At 48.6% G+C, this 18,236-nt stretch overlaps 1 protein-coding gene across 4 annotated transcripts in view; it reads right to left on the bottom strand.

Moving 5' to 3' along the window:
• RELN (reelin) overlaps positions 1-18,236 on the bottom strand; it is a 906,715-nt gene that overhangs the window by 470,660 nt on the left and 417,819 nt on the right. For all 4 annotated transcript variants that reach the window (XM_075345182.1, XM_075345183.1, XM_075345181.1 and 1 more), the window contains 2 exons: positions 17,424-17,502; positions 8,219-8,315 (listed from right to left, as the gene is read on the bottom strand). In XM_075345182.1, the coding sequence (XP_075201297.1) occupies positions 8,219-8,315; positions 17,424-17,502 (176 nt within the window). The remainder of the gene's footprint in view (positions 1-8,218; positions 8,316-17,423; positions 17,503-18,236) is intronic.

Below are 18,236 nucleotides of genomic sequence, written 5' to 3'. Positions count from 1 at the left end.
CCATGAATCTGGAGTAGTGGTCCACGATGGTTAGGGCATAGTTATACCCATTCCGGCTGGGTGTGAGCTTAACGTGGTCCAGGGCAACCAACTCCAGCGGTTGGTGGGTGACAATTGGCTGTAGAGGGGCTCTTTGGCTGACTTTATCCTTCCTTCTCAGCGCACAGGGGCCGCACTCTCGGCACCAGGCCTCCACAGACTCCCGCATTCAACTCCAATAGAACCGCTCTCTCAGCAACATCTCCAGCTTTTTCCATCCGAAATGCCCGGCGCCATCCTGATATGCCCGTAGGACTTTGGGCACGCTGGCCTGAGGAACCACCAGCTGACGGACCTTCTCGTGAGTCTTTGGGTTGATCAGTCCCTGATACAGCTTCCCCTCGTGCAGGTACAGCCGGGCTCATTCTTTCCACAGCCGCTGGGCCTCAGGGGGCGCTGCCGGAACCATTCCGGATGAGCCTTGCTCAATCATGGTCTTGACCAATTAGATGGCAGGCGCTTGGTCTTGGGCTTCTCTGCAACCCTGACTGGGTAGCAGGTCCAGAATCGCCTGTTGTTGTTTGATATGTAATTTTTCGACCGGTGGCCGATGGAACGCGGGCAACTCAATTTCTTCGAGGTCATCGTCTTCTGACCCCCCATCCGGCAGGTGGAGCATTCGAGACAATGCATCCGCGTTGGTGTTCTTGCGGCCGGCTCTGTATTTGATAGTGAAGTCATAATAAGATAACCTGGCCACCCACCGCTGTTCCAGGGCGCCCAGTTTGGACGTGTCCAGGTGAGTCAACGGATTATTGTCCGTGTAGGCCGTGAATTTTGCCGCTGCGAGATAATGTCGGAACCTCTCGGTGATTGCCCACACCAGGGCCAGGAACTCAAGCTTGAAGGAGCTGTAATTTTCGGGGTTCCTTTCCGTGGGCCGGAGTTTTCTGCTGGCATAGGCGATCACCTTTTCTCGCCCGTCCTGGACCTGGGACAGGACCGCTCCCAAGCCCACATTGCTGGCATCGGTGTAGAGGACGAACGGGAGGCTGTAATCAGGGTACGCCAGGATTTCCTCTCCCGTCAAGGCCGTCTTCAACTGGTGAAAGGACTCCTCATGCTTCTTCTCCCATACCAACGGAGATCTAGGGGACCTGCCACCCTTAGTATGTCCCACGAGGAGGTCTTGCATGGGGGCGGCCATCTGTGTACCCCTTGATGAAGAGACGGTAGTAGCCCACCAGGCCCAGGAACTGTCTCACCTCCCTCACTGTGGTCGGTCTCGGCCAGTCCTGGATAGCAGTGATCTTCTTGGGGTCTGGGGCAACACCTTCCGCCCTCACCACGTGTTCGAGGTACTGCACCCTGGGCTTCAGTAGGTGGCACTTGGAGGGCTTCAGTTTCATCCCATACTTGGCTAGGGACGCAAACACTTCAGCCAGATGTTCCAGGTGGGCCTCGTACATCTGGGAGTATACGATCACATCGTCCAGGTACAGTAGGACCGTTTCGAAATTGAGATGTCCCACGCAACACTCCATGAGCCGTTGGAAGGTTCTGGTGGCATTGCACAGCCCGAACGACATGCTGTTAAACTCGCAGAGTCCCATGGGAGTGGCGAATGCAGTCTTCTCACGGTCCTCTGGTGCGACCGCTACCTGCCAGTACCCGCTGGTAAGATCAAGGGTAGAGAAGAAGTTAGCAGTTCTCAGCGCAGCTAGCGACTCTTCGATATGGGGGAGAGGATAGGCATCTTTATGTGTGATCTGGTTGATCTTCCGGTAATCCACACACATTCTCATGGTGCCATCCTTCTTCTTTACCAGCACCAGTGGGGCTGCCCAGGGACTACAACTATCCCGAATGACCCCTGCCTCCTTCATGTTCCTCAACATGTCTTTGGCGCATTGATAATGTGCTGGCGGGATGGATCTATATCTTTCTTTAATGGGTGGATGTACGCCTGTAGGTATATGGTGTTGAACCCCCTTAATCCTCCCGAAATCTAATGGGTGCTTGCTGAAAACCTGTTCATACTCTTGCACCACCCTGTATACCCCCTCTTTGTGATGCGTGGGTGTGGCGTCAGTGCCTACGTGTAGTTCCTGGCACCACTCCTCTAACTGTTCAGGGGGTATATGGTTACTGGCAGGGGACGCTGAGGTAGGAGGGACGGCTTCGTGAATGGTGTGAGGGTCTAGGGTGAGTAACTTGGCAAGGGTAGCGTAACGGGGGAGCCCGACTACCTCCTCTCCACAATTCAGCACTCTTACAGGCACTCTCCCCTTTTTAACGTAAACCACCCCTCTGGCTGCCATCACCGTGGGCCAGTGTTCAGAAGGCGTGAGTTCCACCATCGCTGGGTAGTCGTGCCCCTGGGGGCCTACTGCTGCCCTGCACCAAATCATCACCTCACTTCGGGGTGGCACTACCAAGGGGGCCACATCCATCACCCTTACTCCACCAATCTCTCCACCAGTTGAGTTCATTTGCTGCCGATACAGAAGGGCCCGGATCTCACGCTGCACAGCCCTCTGTCGGCCTCCTCCTGCTGTGGCGGCCAACTGCTGCAACAGACTCAGCACCTCACTCATACAATGCTCCATAACATTGGTCCCTAAGATTACTTTCGGGGTATGATCACTGGGTTCATTCATCACCACAATCATCCCTTGATTCCTTAACGCCGCACGTCCCACAGTCAGGGTCACTTGTTTGTATCCTACTTGGGTTAGCGGGAGTCCATTAGCTGCGACAAGGGTCAGGCTATCATCAGAGGGGGCAAGTTCCTCAGTACCCCAATACTGCTGGTACAGTGTATATGGTATAGTGGTTACCTGTGATCCTGTGTCCAAAAGGGCCATGAGCGGGATGCCGTCCACTGCCAGGGGGATCATGGGGCGAGCTCCGACGTACCGGTCTCGCCAATCGGGGGGGGGGCGTTGGTGTCTACTCCTGAGGATTGGCCCTTGGCCCCAGGGGTTGCTCGTTTAACGGGCACCGGCTAGAGTAGTGGCCAGGCTTGCTGCACCTGTAACAAATAGGGGGCCCATACCGTGAGTCATTGGTCCGTCTCCGCTGCATCCAGGGGACGTCCTCCGGGCTGTCGGCGAGCTGGATCCTCCCTGGGGGCTTGACTCTCGTCGGAAGCTGGAGTGCGGCGAGGATCTTGGCTAGGTCTCCATCCATGCGGCGGACCTGGGAAGCTAGCTCCTCAATTATTCCGATGGGCGCTGCAGAGCCGGGAGAGGAGGTGCCACCGTAATGGGAGCGGTTTCAGCCGGCCATGGGGCCGCCTCAGGAGCGTCTGGCGTTGGGGCCTGCAGGGCCTTGATGGCCCGCTCCTTCAATACTGCAAAGTCCAGATCGGGGTGTTCCAGGGCCAACAGCCGTAGCTGCTTGCGGTCTTCCGCAGACCCCAGCCCTTGCAGGAATTGTTCCACTAGCATCTTGTTGCTGTCCGCATCATTGATAGTGTCCACCCGCTTCAGCGTACGGAGGGCTGTTTGCAGACGCATGACATAGTCTCTTATATTGTCCGCAGGCCGCTGTCGACACTGATAAAACTGCATCCGCAATTCCGCTTCTGTGCGGGTCTCAAAAGCGATTTGGAGTTTCTCGAAAATGGTAGTCACTGAGGCCCGGTCCGCGTCGGTCCAGGTCTCCGTCTCCTGCTCAGCCGCGCCGGTTAGCTGCCTTAGCACTACCGCTGCCCGTTGCCTATCAGTCAAGGGATATAAATCGAGGAACGGGCTAATCTTTTTCCGGAACACCTGAAAAGCATCAGGCTTCCCATCGTACTGCGGTAGCCAGGTAGCACCGGGCACATAGGGCAGGGAGAATGGCATCACCTGGGCGACCGCTGGGCCCGCGGCCTCCCCCGCTCTTGCGGCCGGAGCATGGGCTATCCCGTTTCCATCTACGGGCGCTGCTGCAGCTGCGACCGCCACTCCTCCAACGGCTCCGTCGGGCGCAGACATCTTTTTCCCGTCCCCTCTTGGTTCTTTTTAGCACTTCCGCTTGTTGGGGGCAGGCCTTCGCTTTCGCGCCTTCCCTGCTCGGGGAAGACGCTCGAGCGGGAGATTTTCGCGCCAAAGATGGCGGCGCTTCAAATTTTTCGGCCGGACGCCGCCGCCGGGGACTGCAAGGCGCACTTCTACCGGTAGGTAGATCGGTTCTATCCTGTTCGTGACGCCAAGTTGTCGCGGGCGGTGGGGACGCGCTCTCCACGCTCGGGTCTGTAGCTTCTGCTGCTGCTCGGTGGCTCGAGCGGTGGACCGGACCCGGGGACTAGAGCAGCGCTCCTCACCCGTGAGTGAAAAGGGATGGTTTGGTTAGGGAGATTGTTCGTGACGCCACCCACGGGATGTGGTGATGATGGCACTACCGCTGCTGGTAACGGGGATCCCGGGAGGGATGGTAGGGTGCAGCTAGGATGTTGTCCCTTCCGTGGGTAGGGGGTTGGTGATCCCGGGGCCCAGTGGTGTAAGGGGGAGGCCGGATGGCTGGGGTGCAGGGACCGCACGGCGCGGTGCCGGACGGCACTGGTGTACTCACTCAGACAATCACTGACAGAGTCGTTGGTAAACCAAAATGGCCGGATGGACGGGTCCCGCAGCCGGCTGCAGTGTTGTTGTTATGCTCTCCCCGGACCGCTGATGGTGGCTGTCTTTCCCTGCACCTTTTAGAAATGTTCTGACTCCGGTGGTTGCCCACCGGTAGTCCACTCCCCGGCGTATAGATGCTATAGGAGCCCGTTTTGCCCGCAGGCGCTTGCCCTTGGATCTCTAGCCTGTGGCGGTGGCTGTATATCCTCTCAGGGTGGACGGTTGCCTTCAATCGGGACTTGGTTGTTAGGAAACCCCTGGGGTTCCTGTCACACTCGGATTTGACTATTGACGGCGGCTCCAAGCCTGGTCGGGGTCCGATGGCCCTGCCTGTGTGCTTAGCTTCACTCCGTTCCCCGGTCCGGTATCGGCGGGCCGACGCCCGACCCCGGTCCTTACGGCTCTGTGGAGTTCCACCAACCCCTGCAGACGGCCACGACCGTCTGCCAACCTTGCTGTCAGTGCCTGGGCTCCTATCCAGACACCTCAAGTGTTTACTCCTCTCACTTTTACCTCCAAGATTGAACTAACACTTTTCCCGCCTCCAGGCCTGTGAACTCCTCGGTGGGTGGGGCCAACCGCCTGGCTCCTCCCCACCTGGTGTGGACATCAGGCCCTGGAGGGAGGCAACAAGGGTTTTTGGTTGACTGTTGTAACTGCCTAGGGTGGGGGTGTGTATGTTGGCATGTATGTGACTACCTGGCTAGTCCAGGGCGTCACAAGTTCACTGCAGTTAGCTAAATAAGTAGAAAAACAAACTGGGTTAAGTGTTTCCAATGAGATAATACAGCGTATACTGCAGAGGAATGGCATGCACTGGTATCATCCACGAAGGACGCCTCTCGTAAAGTCCAAAAAAGCCACGCTACAATTTTCTAGGGCCCATGCTGAAAAATATTAAGACTATTGAGACGCTATAGAGAGGTACATTTTATTGACAGTATGAAGAATTCACAGATGAAGTGATCTATATTGAAAGACAAGATGCTATTGTCACTCCGTGTCCATGGTAGACGTGCACTTTTCCAACATAAAAATTATCCAAAATACACATCTAAGGCCATTGTTGTATTTATGAAAAAGAACAGGGTGCAAGTGATTAAGTAGTCAAGTATACCTCTTGATTAGTGATGATCGATACTTGATTGTGTGTATGCTGGAGTCCTCGCGCTGCATGCTTCACGGCTGTTAGACAGCCAATCAAAGTGTGGGGATTGCTTGTCATACACAGTAATTTCGTAGCCATGGTGGCTACTGACATTACTGTGATAGGCCTGCCGCATCGCGTCATTGGGTCCTATATAAGACCTGGTGACATGATGTTCGGCACACTCTCCTTTAGAAGTGTGGCGCCCTGGACTAGCCAGGTCGTCACAGGTACTACAACACACACCCCCACCCTGAGACAGGCACATCAGCCAGATGCAAAATCCTTGTTGCCTCCCTCCAGGGGTTGATGTCCACACCAGGTGGGGTGGAGCCAGACGGTTGGCCCCACCCACTGAGGAGTTCACAGTCCTGGAGGCGGGAGAAGGAAGTCAGATCAGTGAGGGAAGTGCAAGTAAAAGGGGTGAAGCAGTAGTGGAGGAGTAAACTGACGGTGGCCGGGTGTGTGGCCCGGGCACTAAGAGCAAGGTTGGCAGACGGTGGTGGCCGTCTGCAGGAGAGGCAGATCAACGCAGAACCGTAGGACCGGGGATGGGCGGTGGCCCGCCGGTAGCGAACCGGGGAGCGAAGTGAAGCTAGCACACTCAGGCAGGGCCTACGGACCCCGACCAGGCTTGGAGTCGCCATTAGAGGTCAAATCCGTCAGTGACCGGAACCCCAGGGGTTTCCTAACAGCCAAGACCCGACTGAAGGCAACCGTCCGACCAGCAAAAGGAAATACAGCTACCGCTACAGCTAGAGTTCCAAGGGCCAGAGCCTGCGGGCAAAAGGGCTCCTCCAGCACATACACACGCTGGGAGCGGGTTACCAGTGGGAATCCATCAGGACCGAACATACACAAAGGTGCAGGGAAAGGCAGCCACCACTAACCGTCCAGGAGAAGCCACAGCAGCCGGCTGCGGGACCCGTCCATCCAGCCATTTGGTTTACTAGAGACTTTGCATACCTTTGTGGCTGAGTGAGTACTACCATGCCGTCTGGCACCGCGCTGCGCAGTCCAAGCGACCCTGCACCCATCCAACCCTGCCTCCCTGTCATCTCTCCGGGCCGCGGGACCACCAACCCCTACTCACAGAGGGGGAAAAGAACATCCCAGCTGCTCCCTGCCATCGCTCTCGGGATCCCCGTCACCAGCAGCGGTGGTGCCCAACCTCACCACAACCCGTGGGTGGCGTCACGGACCAAATCCCTAAACCAAACTACCCCCTTTCACTCACGGGCGAGGAGCGCCGCTCGAGTCCCCGGATCCAGCCCACCGCTCGAGCCACCGAGCAGCCATCGCATCAGCGCCGGACCCGAGCATTAGCGAGCGCAGGGCAGCGGCGTCCTTCCCCGCCCGCGACAGAAGCAGTTCAGGGAGAGTTTATCCAGAAAGAAGAGCTTAGATTTAAGTTGACCAAAGCAAAGTAATGTTCTGTCCCTAGGTACACTTGCACCCTTTAGTCCCTTCCACGTGGCAATAAAGGGTGTTTAAACAAATAGTTTTAAAAACTTACATGGTGTCTCCCCTATTTTTGATAACCAGCCAGGGTAAAACAGACAACTGTGGGCTGATATTATCAGGCTGGGAAAGTCCATGGCAATTGGGCCCTTCCCTGCCTAAAAATAGCAGGCTGCAGCTGCTTCTCAGAAGTGGCGCTTCACCCTAGCTCTTCCTGAGTGCCCTAGTGCGGTGGCAATTGGGGTAATAGTAGTTGGGGTTGATGTCAGATGTACAGTGTCAGCTGGCATCAAGGCCTGGTGTTAGTAACGGAGAGGCGCTTATCAGACACCCCCACTACTAACCCAGTAGGTTAAAAGAAAAAAACAAAACACAAAAATAAAAAAGAAACAACAATAAACTGCGCCCCTTTTTATTAAATACATTCCTGAATTGTAATATTCAACACTTATATAAAGATAAAACTATACAAATTTGTTATTGTTGTAATCATACTGATATGGAAAATCATTTGTAGGTTATTCTACTGCTCAATGAACATCATAAAAACAAAACCGGAAAAGGTGGAATTTATTTTTTTAACCATTCCATCACCCTTTGATTTTTTTTTTATTCATTTTTCCATACATTGAATGAATGATACATTGAATGATAAAATTAATGATTAAAAACTGAATATCACCCTACAAAAAAGAATCCCTCATACAGCTATGTTGACGGAAAAATAAAAATTTGCAGGATGGGTTTAAAAAGTACAAGGATTGAATTTCTAATTATAGTTCCTCTTGGACTGCAAGACAATCATCTGATCATTCTCATCCAGTCTTTCAATATTCAATAGTAAATCTAGGCCATGTATGGCCTAATGTTTTAATACTACCTTAGGTATTTTAAAAAGTCAACTTCCAACATGGAAATGGTAATAAAACTAAACAGAAAACTTTAAGAAAAACGTGGTAAAGTGAAAACAAAACAATTCAAGGTATTTCTTTCCTACATGCAGATTGAAATATAAACTTACGATTTCTCTTGGACCATATGGATCGCAAAATGTAACAGCACTTCCATGCATGATTGCACCACACAGTTCTCCAACTTCACAGTTTTTGCATGGCGTCCTGAACAATAAAAAAAACAAAGAACATGCACTATTTTTAATAACATTTTTCCCATTGTTAAAAAGAATGCATGAAACAAACTTTCTAAAGCCTGATTTTTCTTTGGAACTCTGGAAAAAAATGTCTCTGCCAACTTCTCCATGTGTCTAGGGTGAATGGAATAATGCTATTTTATATGAATTGTGCTGTTAAATCATTATCCCTATTTTTTCCTCTTTGGTATGGTTTTAAATATGAAATAACACTTGTTCAAGATCATATCCTTTTTCCATGTACATCCCTCTTTTATTCAATGCATTTCTCTAATGAATGGTGATAGACTAAAAAAACCTGCAAATTTGTCATCTGTTTTCAAATATGTTACAACAGAGTAAATAATATGATTAAACAGTGAATGGTAGCAGTTCACTAATCTAAGACTACATTGATTTTTTTTTAGTTGTATTGTATAGCAATAACACAATTTTGATACAAGAAAATTAACTGAGCTTGTATTAAAGGGAACCTGTCACCACTTTTTCGGCCTACAAGCTGCGGCGACCACCACTGGGCTCTTATACAGTGCTGGCCAAAAGTATTGGCACCCCTGCAATTCTGTCAGATAATACTCAGTTTCTTCTTGAAAATGATTGCAATCACAAATTCTTTGGTATTATTATCTTCATTGATTTTGCTTGCAATGAAAAAACACAAAAGAGAATGAAACAAAAATCAAATCATTGATCATTTCACACAAAACTCCAAAAATGGGCCAGACAAAAGTATTTACACCCTTAGCCTAATACTTGGTTGCGCAACCTTTAGCCAAAATAACTGCGAACAACTTCTCCCGGTAACCATCAATGAGTTTCTTACAATGCTCTGCTGGAATTTTAGACCATTCTTCTTTGGCAAACTGCTCCAGGTCCCTGAGATTTGAAGGGTGCCGTCTCCAAACTGCCATTTTGAGATCTCTCCACAGGTGTTCTATGGGATTCAGGTCTGGACTCATTGCTGGCCACTTTAGTAGTCTCCAGTGCTTTCTCTCAAACCATTTTCTAGTGCTTTTTGAAGTGTGTTTTGGATCATTGTCCTGCTGTAAGACCCATGACCTCTGAGGGAGACCCAGCTTTCTCACACTGGGCCCTACATTATGCTGCAAAATTTGTTGGTAGTCTTCAGACTTTATAATGCCATGGACACTGTCAAGCAGTCCAGTGCCAGAGGCAGCAAAGCAACCCCAAAACATCAGGGAACCTCCGCCATGTTTGACTGTAGAGACCGTATTCTTTTCTTTGAATGCCTCTTTTTTTTTCCTGTAAACTCTATGTTGATGGTTTTTCCCAAAAAGCTCTACTTTTGACTCATCTGACCAGAGAACATTCTTCCAAAACGTTTTAGGCTTTCTCAGATAAGTTTTGGAAAACTCCAGCCTGGCTTTTTTATGTCTCGGGGTAAGAAGTGGGGTCTTCCTGGGTATCCTACCATACAGTCCCTTTTCATTCAGACGCCGACGGATAGTACGGGTTGACACTGTTGTACCCTCGGACTGCAGGGCAACTTGAACTTGTCTGGATGTTAGTCGAGGTTCTTTATCCACCATCCGCACAATCTTGCGTTGAAATCTCTCGTCAATTTTTCTTTTCCTTCCACATCCTAGGAGGTTAGCAACAGTGCCATGGGCTTTAAACTTCTTGATGACACTGTGCACCGTAGACACAGGAACGTTCAGGTCTTTGGAGATGGACTTGTAGCCTTGAGATTGCTCATGCTTCCTCACAATTTGGATTCTCAAGTCCTCAGACAGTTCTTTGGTCTTCTTTCTTTTCTACATGCTCAATGTGGTACACACAAGGACACAGAACAGAGGTTGAGTCAACTTTAATCCATGCCAACTGGCTGCAAGTGTGATTTAGTTATTGCCAACACCTGTTAGGGAAGTTACAGGTGCTGTTAATTACACAAATTAGAGAAGCATCACATAATTTTTCAAACAGTGCCAATACTGCTGTCCACCCTCTTTTTTTATTGTTTGGTGGGGAATTATATCCAATTTGGCTTTATAACAATTTATTTTCTTTTTTTTCATTGAAGACAAATTAAATGAAGATAATAATACTAAAGAATTTGTGATTGCAATCATTTTCAAGAAGAAACTGAGTATTATCTGACAGAATTGCAGGGGTGACAATACTTTTGGCCAGCACTGTATATTGCATTCTAACATGCTGTATATAAGAGCCCAGGCCGCTGTGTAGAACATAAAAAACACTTTATAATACTCACCTAACAGTCTCACTGTGGTGGATTCTAGTCAGATGGGAGTCTCCGTTGTCCGGTGCCGGCTCTGCCTCTTTCGGCCATCTTTGTCTTCCTTCTTCTCTAGCCGCGGTGCATGACGCTTCCTACGTCATCCACACTCGCCAGCATTGAGGTCCTGAGCAGGCGCACTTTGATCTGCTCTGAGCAGGGCAGATCAAAGTATTGTAGTGCGCCTGCGTGGGACCAGCGAGTATGTTTGACGTAAGATGCGTCATGCACACAGGCTTCAGAAGGAGGACGAAGATGGCCAAAAGAGGCGGCGCCAGCACCGGACAATGGAGATGCCCATATGGCCCAACTCCACCACAGCGCAACCGTTAGGTGAGTATTATAAAGTGTTTTTATGTTCTACACAGCGGCCTGGGCTCTTCTATAAAGCATGTTAGAATGCTGTATATAAGAGTCCGGTGGTGGTGGCTGCAGCTTATAGGCCGAAAAATTGGTGACATGTTCCCTTTAAGTATTCTGCCTGTAGATCTTCAATATTGAATATTGCACCCAAGCACATCACAATCAAACAAGATCAGCTTCGATCACTGATTTAACACCTTGCTTACTTACATAGTTTTAAGAACTTTTTAAAGTACCTGCATATGTGGGGATCGTTATACTAAATTAGACATTTGTATTCTTTAAAAAACATTTTTTTCCTTACATTTTAATACGATGTATGCTGGAATTCAGTATTCTTCTTAAATACATAAAGAATATGGAATCAAAACTTCCTAACACAGAAAATAAATACATTCCAAAAAAAGCAATATTGTTGGGAGGGCCATCATGCTTTGTAGGAGGATGGGGGGTCATCATACTTTGGGGAGACTGAGGAAAGGCCATCATACCTCGTAGAGGGCTGTGGGGGAGACAAAACGGTATGGGGGCTTGAGGGGTATCATACTGTGTGGGGGGCTGTGGGGTATTTTACTGCGTGTTTTTGGAGGCTGTGGGGTTATTATACTTCATGGGGGTTTGTGGGGGATATCATCCTGCATGGTGGCTTCTGGGAGACATCATACTGTATAATGGGGGACATTGCATTGCATGGGGGATTGTGGGGAACATCATACTGTATGGGGACAGGGAGCTGTGGTAACCAGACTGTATGGTGGTCTGTGGTTACCATATTATATGTGTGGCTGTAGGTGACATCACACTGCATGGAGTGATGTGGAGGACATCATACTCTGCAGGGACCTGTGGTGACCATCATACTGTATGGGGGGCCGTGGTGACAATCATACTGTTTGGATGGCTGTGATGACCATTATATTATATTAGGAACTGTGGTGACCCTCATACTATGTGGTGGTCTGTGAGGGCCATCAATCTATGTGTGGAGGCTATGGGACATCATACTGTATGGCAGGCTGTGGTGAGCATCTATGGGATCTATGGGACTAACAAGTGTAGCGCTCGACTAGTCCCATAATTAATGATTAGAGCAGAGGTTGTGCATCCATTTAGGATGGGGCTGCTGATCCCCATTTGTGGAGTTGTAATGCACCAATCTTAATATCATTGGGGGTTTCCAGTGGGTTGACCCTCAAAGATCAGAAATTTTTTTCCTATGCTGATGATAACATTTTTTTTAATAATAACCCTTTATGCCTGGGCTACACTAACTTTTTGCAGTGCTACTGATTGATTTTAACTACTTAACTACAGCTTCAGTCCAAAGCAATACATTTAGTTGTATACACAGTAGACCTGAGACTAGCCCAGCCTCTGATGACACTTCATTTCAACGGTTGGGCTAGTCTCAGATCTACTGAGCATACTTTGGTTGTCATTTCCGACAGATACTTGGTAGATTCTTGTCACTGAGCAATATGCATAGTGTCAGTGCACTCTCTCAGCGGCTCTGATCAGAAATAATGACCCAAAAGGAAAAGACACATCAGTGTGCATTATAAGAATACCCAGTTTGTAGAGACATGTGTCAACCCCACAAGTGATGTAATATACAGCTGTCACCCATGGGATTTTCATGCCCTGGGGGCATTATGCAGCTATGAGCACTACGAAAAAGTGTCACTGAGGATGGCCTTTTACTGCCATAGTTAAAAGGCGTATTAGTGGTGGTTAATGGGTTAAAAGGCAATGTCATACACCAAGACAACTTCTTAAAAGCAGCAACCTGATAAAATTGGTACCAATATTTGAAAATTTTAAAAGCACCTTGTAGGAAAATGGTGGCTGCATCACAGATTACCATATTTTTCGCTTTATAAGGCGCACTTTTGTTCCCCCAAATTTTGGGGGAAAGTAGGGGGTGCCTCTTATAATCCGAATATATTGATTATATACTGCAGGGTCAAAGGGAGTTGGGGGCCGCTCTGGATCAGTGCTGGAGGCTGAGGGAGGCTGGTAGAGGCTAGTGAGCTGGTGAAGGCTGCAGCATTAGATTTCCTGTCCTGCTCCCGCTCATATAATATGCACAGCCGCTGTCCATCACCGTAGTGCTGAAACCGCACCGCGGTGACGGTATGGGGGAGCGGCGCATATTATATCTGCCTGTGCTCCCCTTTGATCGCATATGCACCCCTGTGTTAGATATGGCCCCCATTCTGCTGCCCACAGTAAAATAAAAAACTCTTTACTTACCTCCTCCTGCGTGTCTCCCCGGTCTCCTGCTGCCGCTGTGATGATGCACGCAGAGATGATATCACTCTACTGTGCCGATCACATGACCGGCTCCGTGAACCAGAAAGTGCAGGAAGCCGGAGCTCAACCCCAAGAAGGGAGACACAAGGGAAGACAGTGCTGGAGAAGGTAAGGAAAGAGTTTATTTTACTAAAAGCAGCAGCATGGGGGCAATATCTAACACAGGGTGATGTGTGCGAGCCACAGGGGGCCATGTGTACCAATAGCGGGCCATGTGTTAGCCACAGGGGGCCGTGTGCCAGCCACAGGGGGCCGTGTGCCAGCCATAGGGGCCGTGTGCCAGCCATAGAGGACGTGTGCCAGCAATAAGGGACATGTGGCATCACTGGGGTCTGTGTGCCAGCAACAGGGGGCCACGTGCCAGCCATAGGGGCCGTGTGCCAGCCATAGGGGACGTGTGCCAGCCATAGGGAACGTGTGCCAGCCATAGGGGACATGTGGCATCACTGGGGGACGTGTGCCAGCACAAGGGGGCTATATTCAATATAAGGTGGCCATATCCAGATTAAGGGGGCTAATTTTAGGATGGGGGGCTATGAGGGACATATACCCTATATGATTTGTTAGACGGACACAGGCATTATAAGACGGACCCCATTTATTAATTCCTTCACCAAATTTAGGGGTGCGTCTTATAATCAGGTGCGTCTTATAAAGCGAAAAATACGGTAAATAATAAACATTAGGTTGCTAAATAGAGCAAAATATTAATAGAATACTAAGGTGAGCGATAGCAAGTAAATTGTCTTTACCATATGTGCTAAAAAAGCTCAGTGGGTGTCCATATGATAAAGGTTCCGTAAGAGCAAGTAGATTCAATCGTCAGATGGTAGCATTCACAGCAATTTTGTGCATACAATCCGTATGGTACTGTTGAACGGGTGAAGTCCCCACTGCAGGTTGCTGCCTTTATGCAGTTGTCTTTGGAGTATAACATTGCTTGGCAGTTGTCTTCATTAAACTAATAGTGCAGAAATGATTTACATTCAGATCTCTTCCTAACCTTCCTTTGGTCCATCCTATTATCCATGGCAGAAGGGGATAATCTTTATTGTCACGGCTGGTGTAATGTTGCTCTGTGCATTACTTCTATATACAGCAGTGTCCAATACAGGAGATTGTGCTGGGCTGTGTGTGACTCTGGGGGAGGGGTGTAGGCGGAGTTACAGGGGGTGAGCTCACTGCTGGCTTGCAGTCCTGCACAAGGAGTGATTGGAAATGTAGCAGGAAGGGACCAGAGGATTCTGAAGAGGAAGTAAATCGTTATGACAACAGAGCTAATTTCAGGGCATAGGAAGTGAAGCAGAAAGGAATAAAACATAAAACTTTGCAGAAAAGGCATATGGGGATCTTTAGAAGCATTATCCTTAATCATTTAAGTCAAAACCAGTAGCTGAGTCAGGGAAGTGGACAACCGCTTTAACCTTAGAAAACAGAGCAAAATGCTAGAGTAAATCCGCTTTACTATTCTGTGTTTGGCTTTTTTTTATATGCATCTTTGGTGTTTTTTTATATTTTGGTGACTTTTTAAACATTCCTGGTGTTTTTGAAGAAAGAGAGGAGGAAAGAAACAGTTTGCATTTTGTCTAAATAAAAAACTTCAATGTGGGCAAATGTCAGCAGAAACTTCTTATGGTAAATACATCTTTAATTGCTGTTGTTATGTGCACTAGACCCAGATTTTCCTGCATTCTCTCATGTGCTAAGAATTTCCTGGCACCTGATATGATGATTCCTCCAGGGTTCATGTTATCTGTAATTCACAAAGTCACTGAATCTATTAACACGTATCATGTTTATCTTTTCAGGTATGAAAAGACGATACATTTCCAACCATTTACCGGATAATTTTCCTGCCCAGTTCACCTCACCAAACGATTTAATGGAAGGGAAACATCTGTTATTCCTCCCATCTTCTTACAGTTTCTCTTCACTCTAATAATACTAATGAAGCTCTACAGGAAGTCTCTGCAACAATATTCTTCACTTACTTTACAAAAAATGTTGTTTTTAAAAAGTTACTTAAAGATATTAGCCCCTTCCAGTTTGGATACAAATCCTTAGTAGCTTTGGACATGCTACAGTTCTATATCTTATCAGCGTCGTTAGGACTTAATTAATAGGGATGGGCGGACCCGGACTAAAGGCCCCGTCACACTAAGCAACATCGCTAGCAACATCGCTGGTAACGAACAACGTTTGTGACGTTGCTAGCGATGTTGCTGTGTGTGACATCCAGCAACAACCTGGCCCCTGCTGTGAGGTCGTTGGTTGTTGCTGAATGTCCTGGGCCATTTTTTAGTTGTTGCTGTCCCGCTGTGCAGCACAGATCGCTGTGTGTGACAGAGCAACAACTAAATGTGCAGGCAGCAGGAGCCGGCTTCTGCTGAGGCTGGTAACCAATGTAAACATCTGGTAACCAAGAAGCCCTGTCCTTGGTTACCCGATATTTACCTTCGATACCAGCCTCCGCCGCTCTCACTGCCTGTGCTGCCGGCTCCTGCTCTGTGCACATGTAGCTAGCTGCAGGACACATCGGGTTAATTAACCTGATGTGTGCTGTAAGTAGGAGAGCAGGGAGCCAGTGCTAAGCATTGTGCGCTGCTCCCTGCTCTGTGCACATGTAGCTGCAGCACACATCAGGTAATTAACCCCATGTGTGCTGTAAGTAGGAGAGCAGGGAGCCAGCGCTCAGTGTGCGCTGCTCCCTGCTCTCTGCACATTTAGCTGCAGCATACATCAGGTAATTAACCCGATGTGTGCTGTAGCTAGGAGAGCAAGGAGCCAGCGCTCAGTGTGCGCTGCTCCCTGCTCTCTGCACGTGTAGCTCTGTGCGGTGGTAACCAAGGTAAATATCGGGTTGGTTACCGATATTTACCTTAGTTACCAAGCACAGCATCTTCCATGCAGCGCTGGGGGCTGGTCACTGGTTGCTGGTGAGCTCACCAGCAACTCGTGTAGCCACGCTCCAGCGATCCCTGCCAGGTCAGGTTGCTGGTGGGATCGCTGGAGCGTTGCAGTGTGACATCTCACCAGCAACCTCCTAGCAACTTACCAGCGATCCCTATCGTTGTTGGGATCGCTGGTAAGTTGCTTAGTGTGACTGGACCTTAAGGCCGGAGTCACACTTGTGAGAGACTCTTGCAAGTCTTGCATCACATCACCCGACATGGCCTGCAGCTCTCTGGACAGGAGCATCTCAGCTGCATAGAAATACATACAGCTGACCCGCTCCTGTCAGGAGAGTGTGTGGCCATGCCGGGTGATGTGATGTGAGACTCGCGTGAGTCTCTCGCAAGTGTGACTCCAGCCTAAAAGTCCGGATCCGCATGGTTTCACAGTTGCCCAGATGCCGGACCCGAGCCCGGGATTCCAGCTGTTTGATCCAGATCTTGAAAAATTAAAAAAATAAAAATAAAGGAAAAATAAAGAAACTAAGAATGAAGCAAGCGCTTCATACTTACCCAGGTTCCTGCTCAGCTGTACGCTGCTTCCGCGCTGCTGTACACTGCTCCTCCTGCCTCCCTGTGCTGCTCATTTCATATGCTAACCTGGCCTGTGTGTTTGGTTGAAGTGAGGTGCGCCCCCAGCCTGTGTGACGCGTCTCCCTGCATCCAGTCATCGCGGCTCATTCATTCTCTGGAGCGCACAAATGCCGTCTGATGTTTTCATCCAGAATAAACTTTATTGTTCCAAGTCCACGTGGGCATGGATGTGTTTATAATAGAAATAGGGGTCTGGGGGTGGGACCCAAAGTTAGAGTGTGGGGGGGGGCAAAGCCCCCCTTGCATGGATATGGTGGACAAGAGGAAACATCACTACGCACACTAACCAAGCTGGTCACACCCAGTAACCTGGAATGAGCCCATACATTCTACGTTCATGGTAGATGCTAGAATGTATGGGTTCCTCCAGTTACACTGCTGACCCCGCTCATTTAGTTTAGAATAACCATTTATGTTATTAAATATTCTGAGTGTAATCTTCCGAGTATCCTTCATTCAAAAAACTTTTTTAAAACGTTGCCACTATATCATATCATTGTATAGACAATGTGACAGCATCATTCAATCAATGCCAATGATATCTACAATAAAAACATAATGATGTTACATGGCATTAAGCAATAGTTACTCCACCTACCAAATATTTGGGTTCAATTCCTGCTGCTTGTAAGAATCAAAATCATCTCTCAAAATAATACTTTCACTATGGATTTCAGCTGAAAAAGAAACATTACATGAGTATACAGTTAATGTATTATTGTTGGTATAAATATATATAAAACATCCATACACATAAATAAAATGTCTAAACACTGGACAAATCTTCACTTTTTACTGACCAGGTTTTATTAGTTACTATTCCAGAACCATTATTGTTTTTACTTTAGGCCCTGGATCCTAGAATGTACAGGAGAAACTGCATGAACACATGAAAATAAGCAATTTTGTAATATATCTTATCACACAAATCTGCTTCTTTCTCTGCCAGAATTGATCAGTCATTATCAAAACTCTCAATTACGAGGTAAAATCTGTATTCGACTGCAGACACATTAGCATATCGCATCCGATGCAAGAGCAACGGATGCGATATGCTAATGACCCCCGGCTCAGGCTCTGCTGCGAGCCTGAGCCGAGTGTCATGCGACTGTGACCGGATCTTGCGATCGGGTTACAGCTGCGAAGCTGAGGGCGGGCGCTTCAAAGGAGAGGGAGGGGTTAATCCCTCCAATCTTCTCCATTGTTAGCCTGTGCGTATATCGCACTGCACTGGTATAACATCCGAGTGCAGTCCGATGTTTCTCTCACACCCATTCACTTGAATGGGTGCGAGTGATACGGCTTTTGCAGAAAATCACAGCATGCTGCGATTTTTTCCTCAGTTTAGGGCGGAGAAAAAAAATCGCTGATCTGAGCTGCAGCATTGTCTAACATGGGGCCGAGTGCAATG

Source organism: Anomaloglossus baeobatrachus, chromosome 4 (assembly GCF_048569485.1).
Source record: "Anomaloglossus baeobatrachus isolate aAnoBae1 chromosome 4, aAnoBae1.hap1, whole genome shotgun sequence".
Classification (NCBI taxonomy): Eukaryota; Metazoa; Chordata; class Amphibia; order Anura; family Aromobatidae; genus Anomaloglossus; species Anomaloglossus baeobatrachus.
The sequence above is the reverse complement of the archived record's forward strand: the minus strand, read 5'-3'. Positions and strand labels throughout refer to the sequence as shown.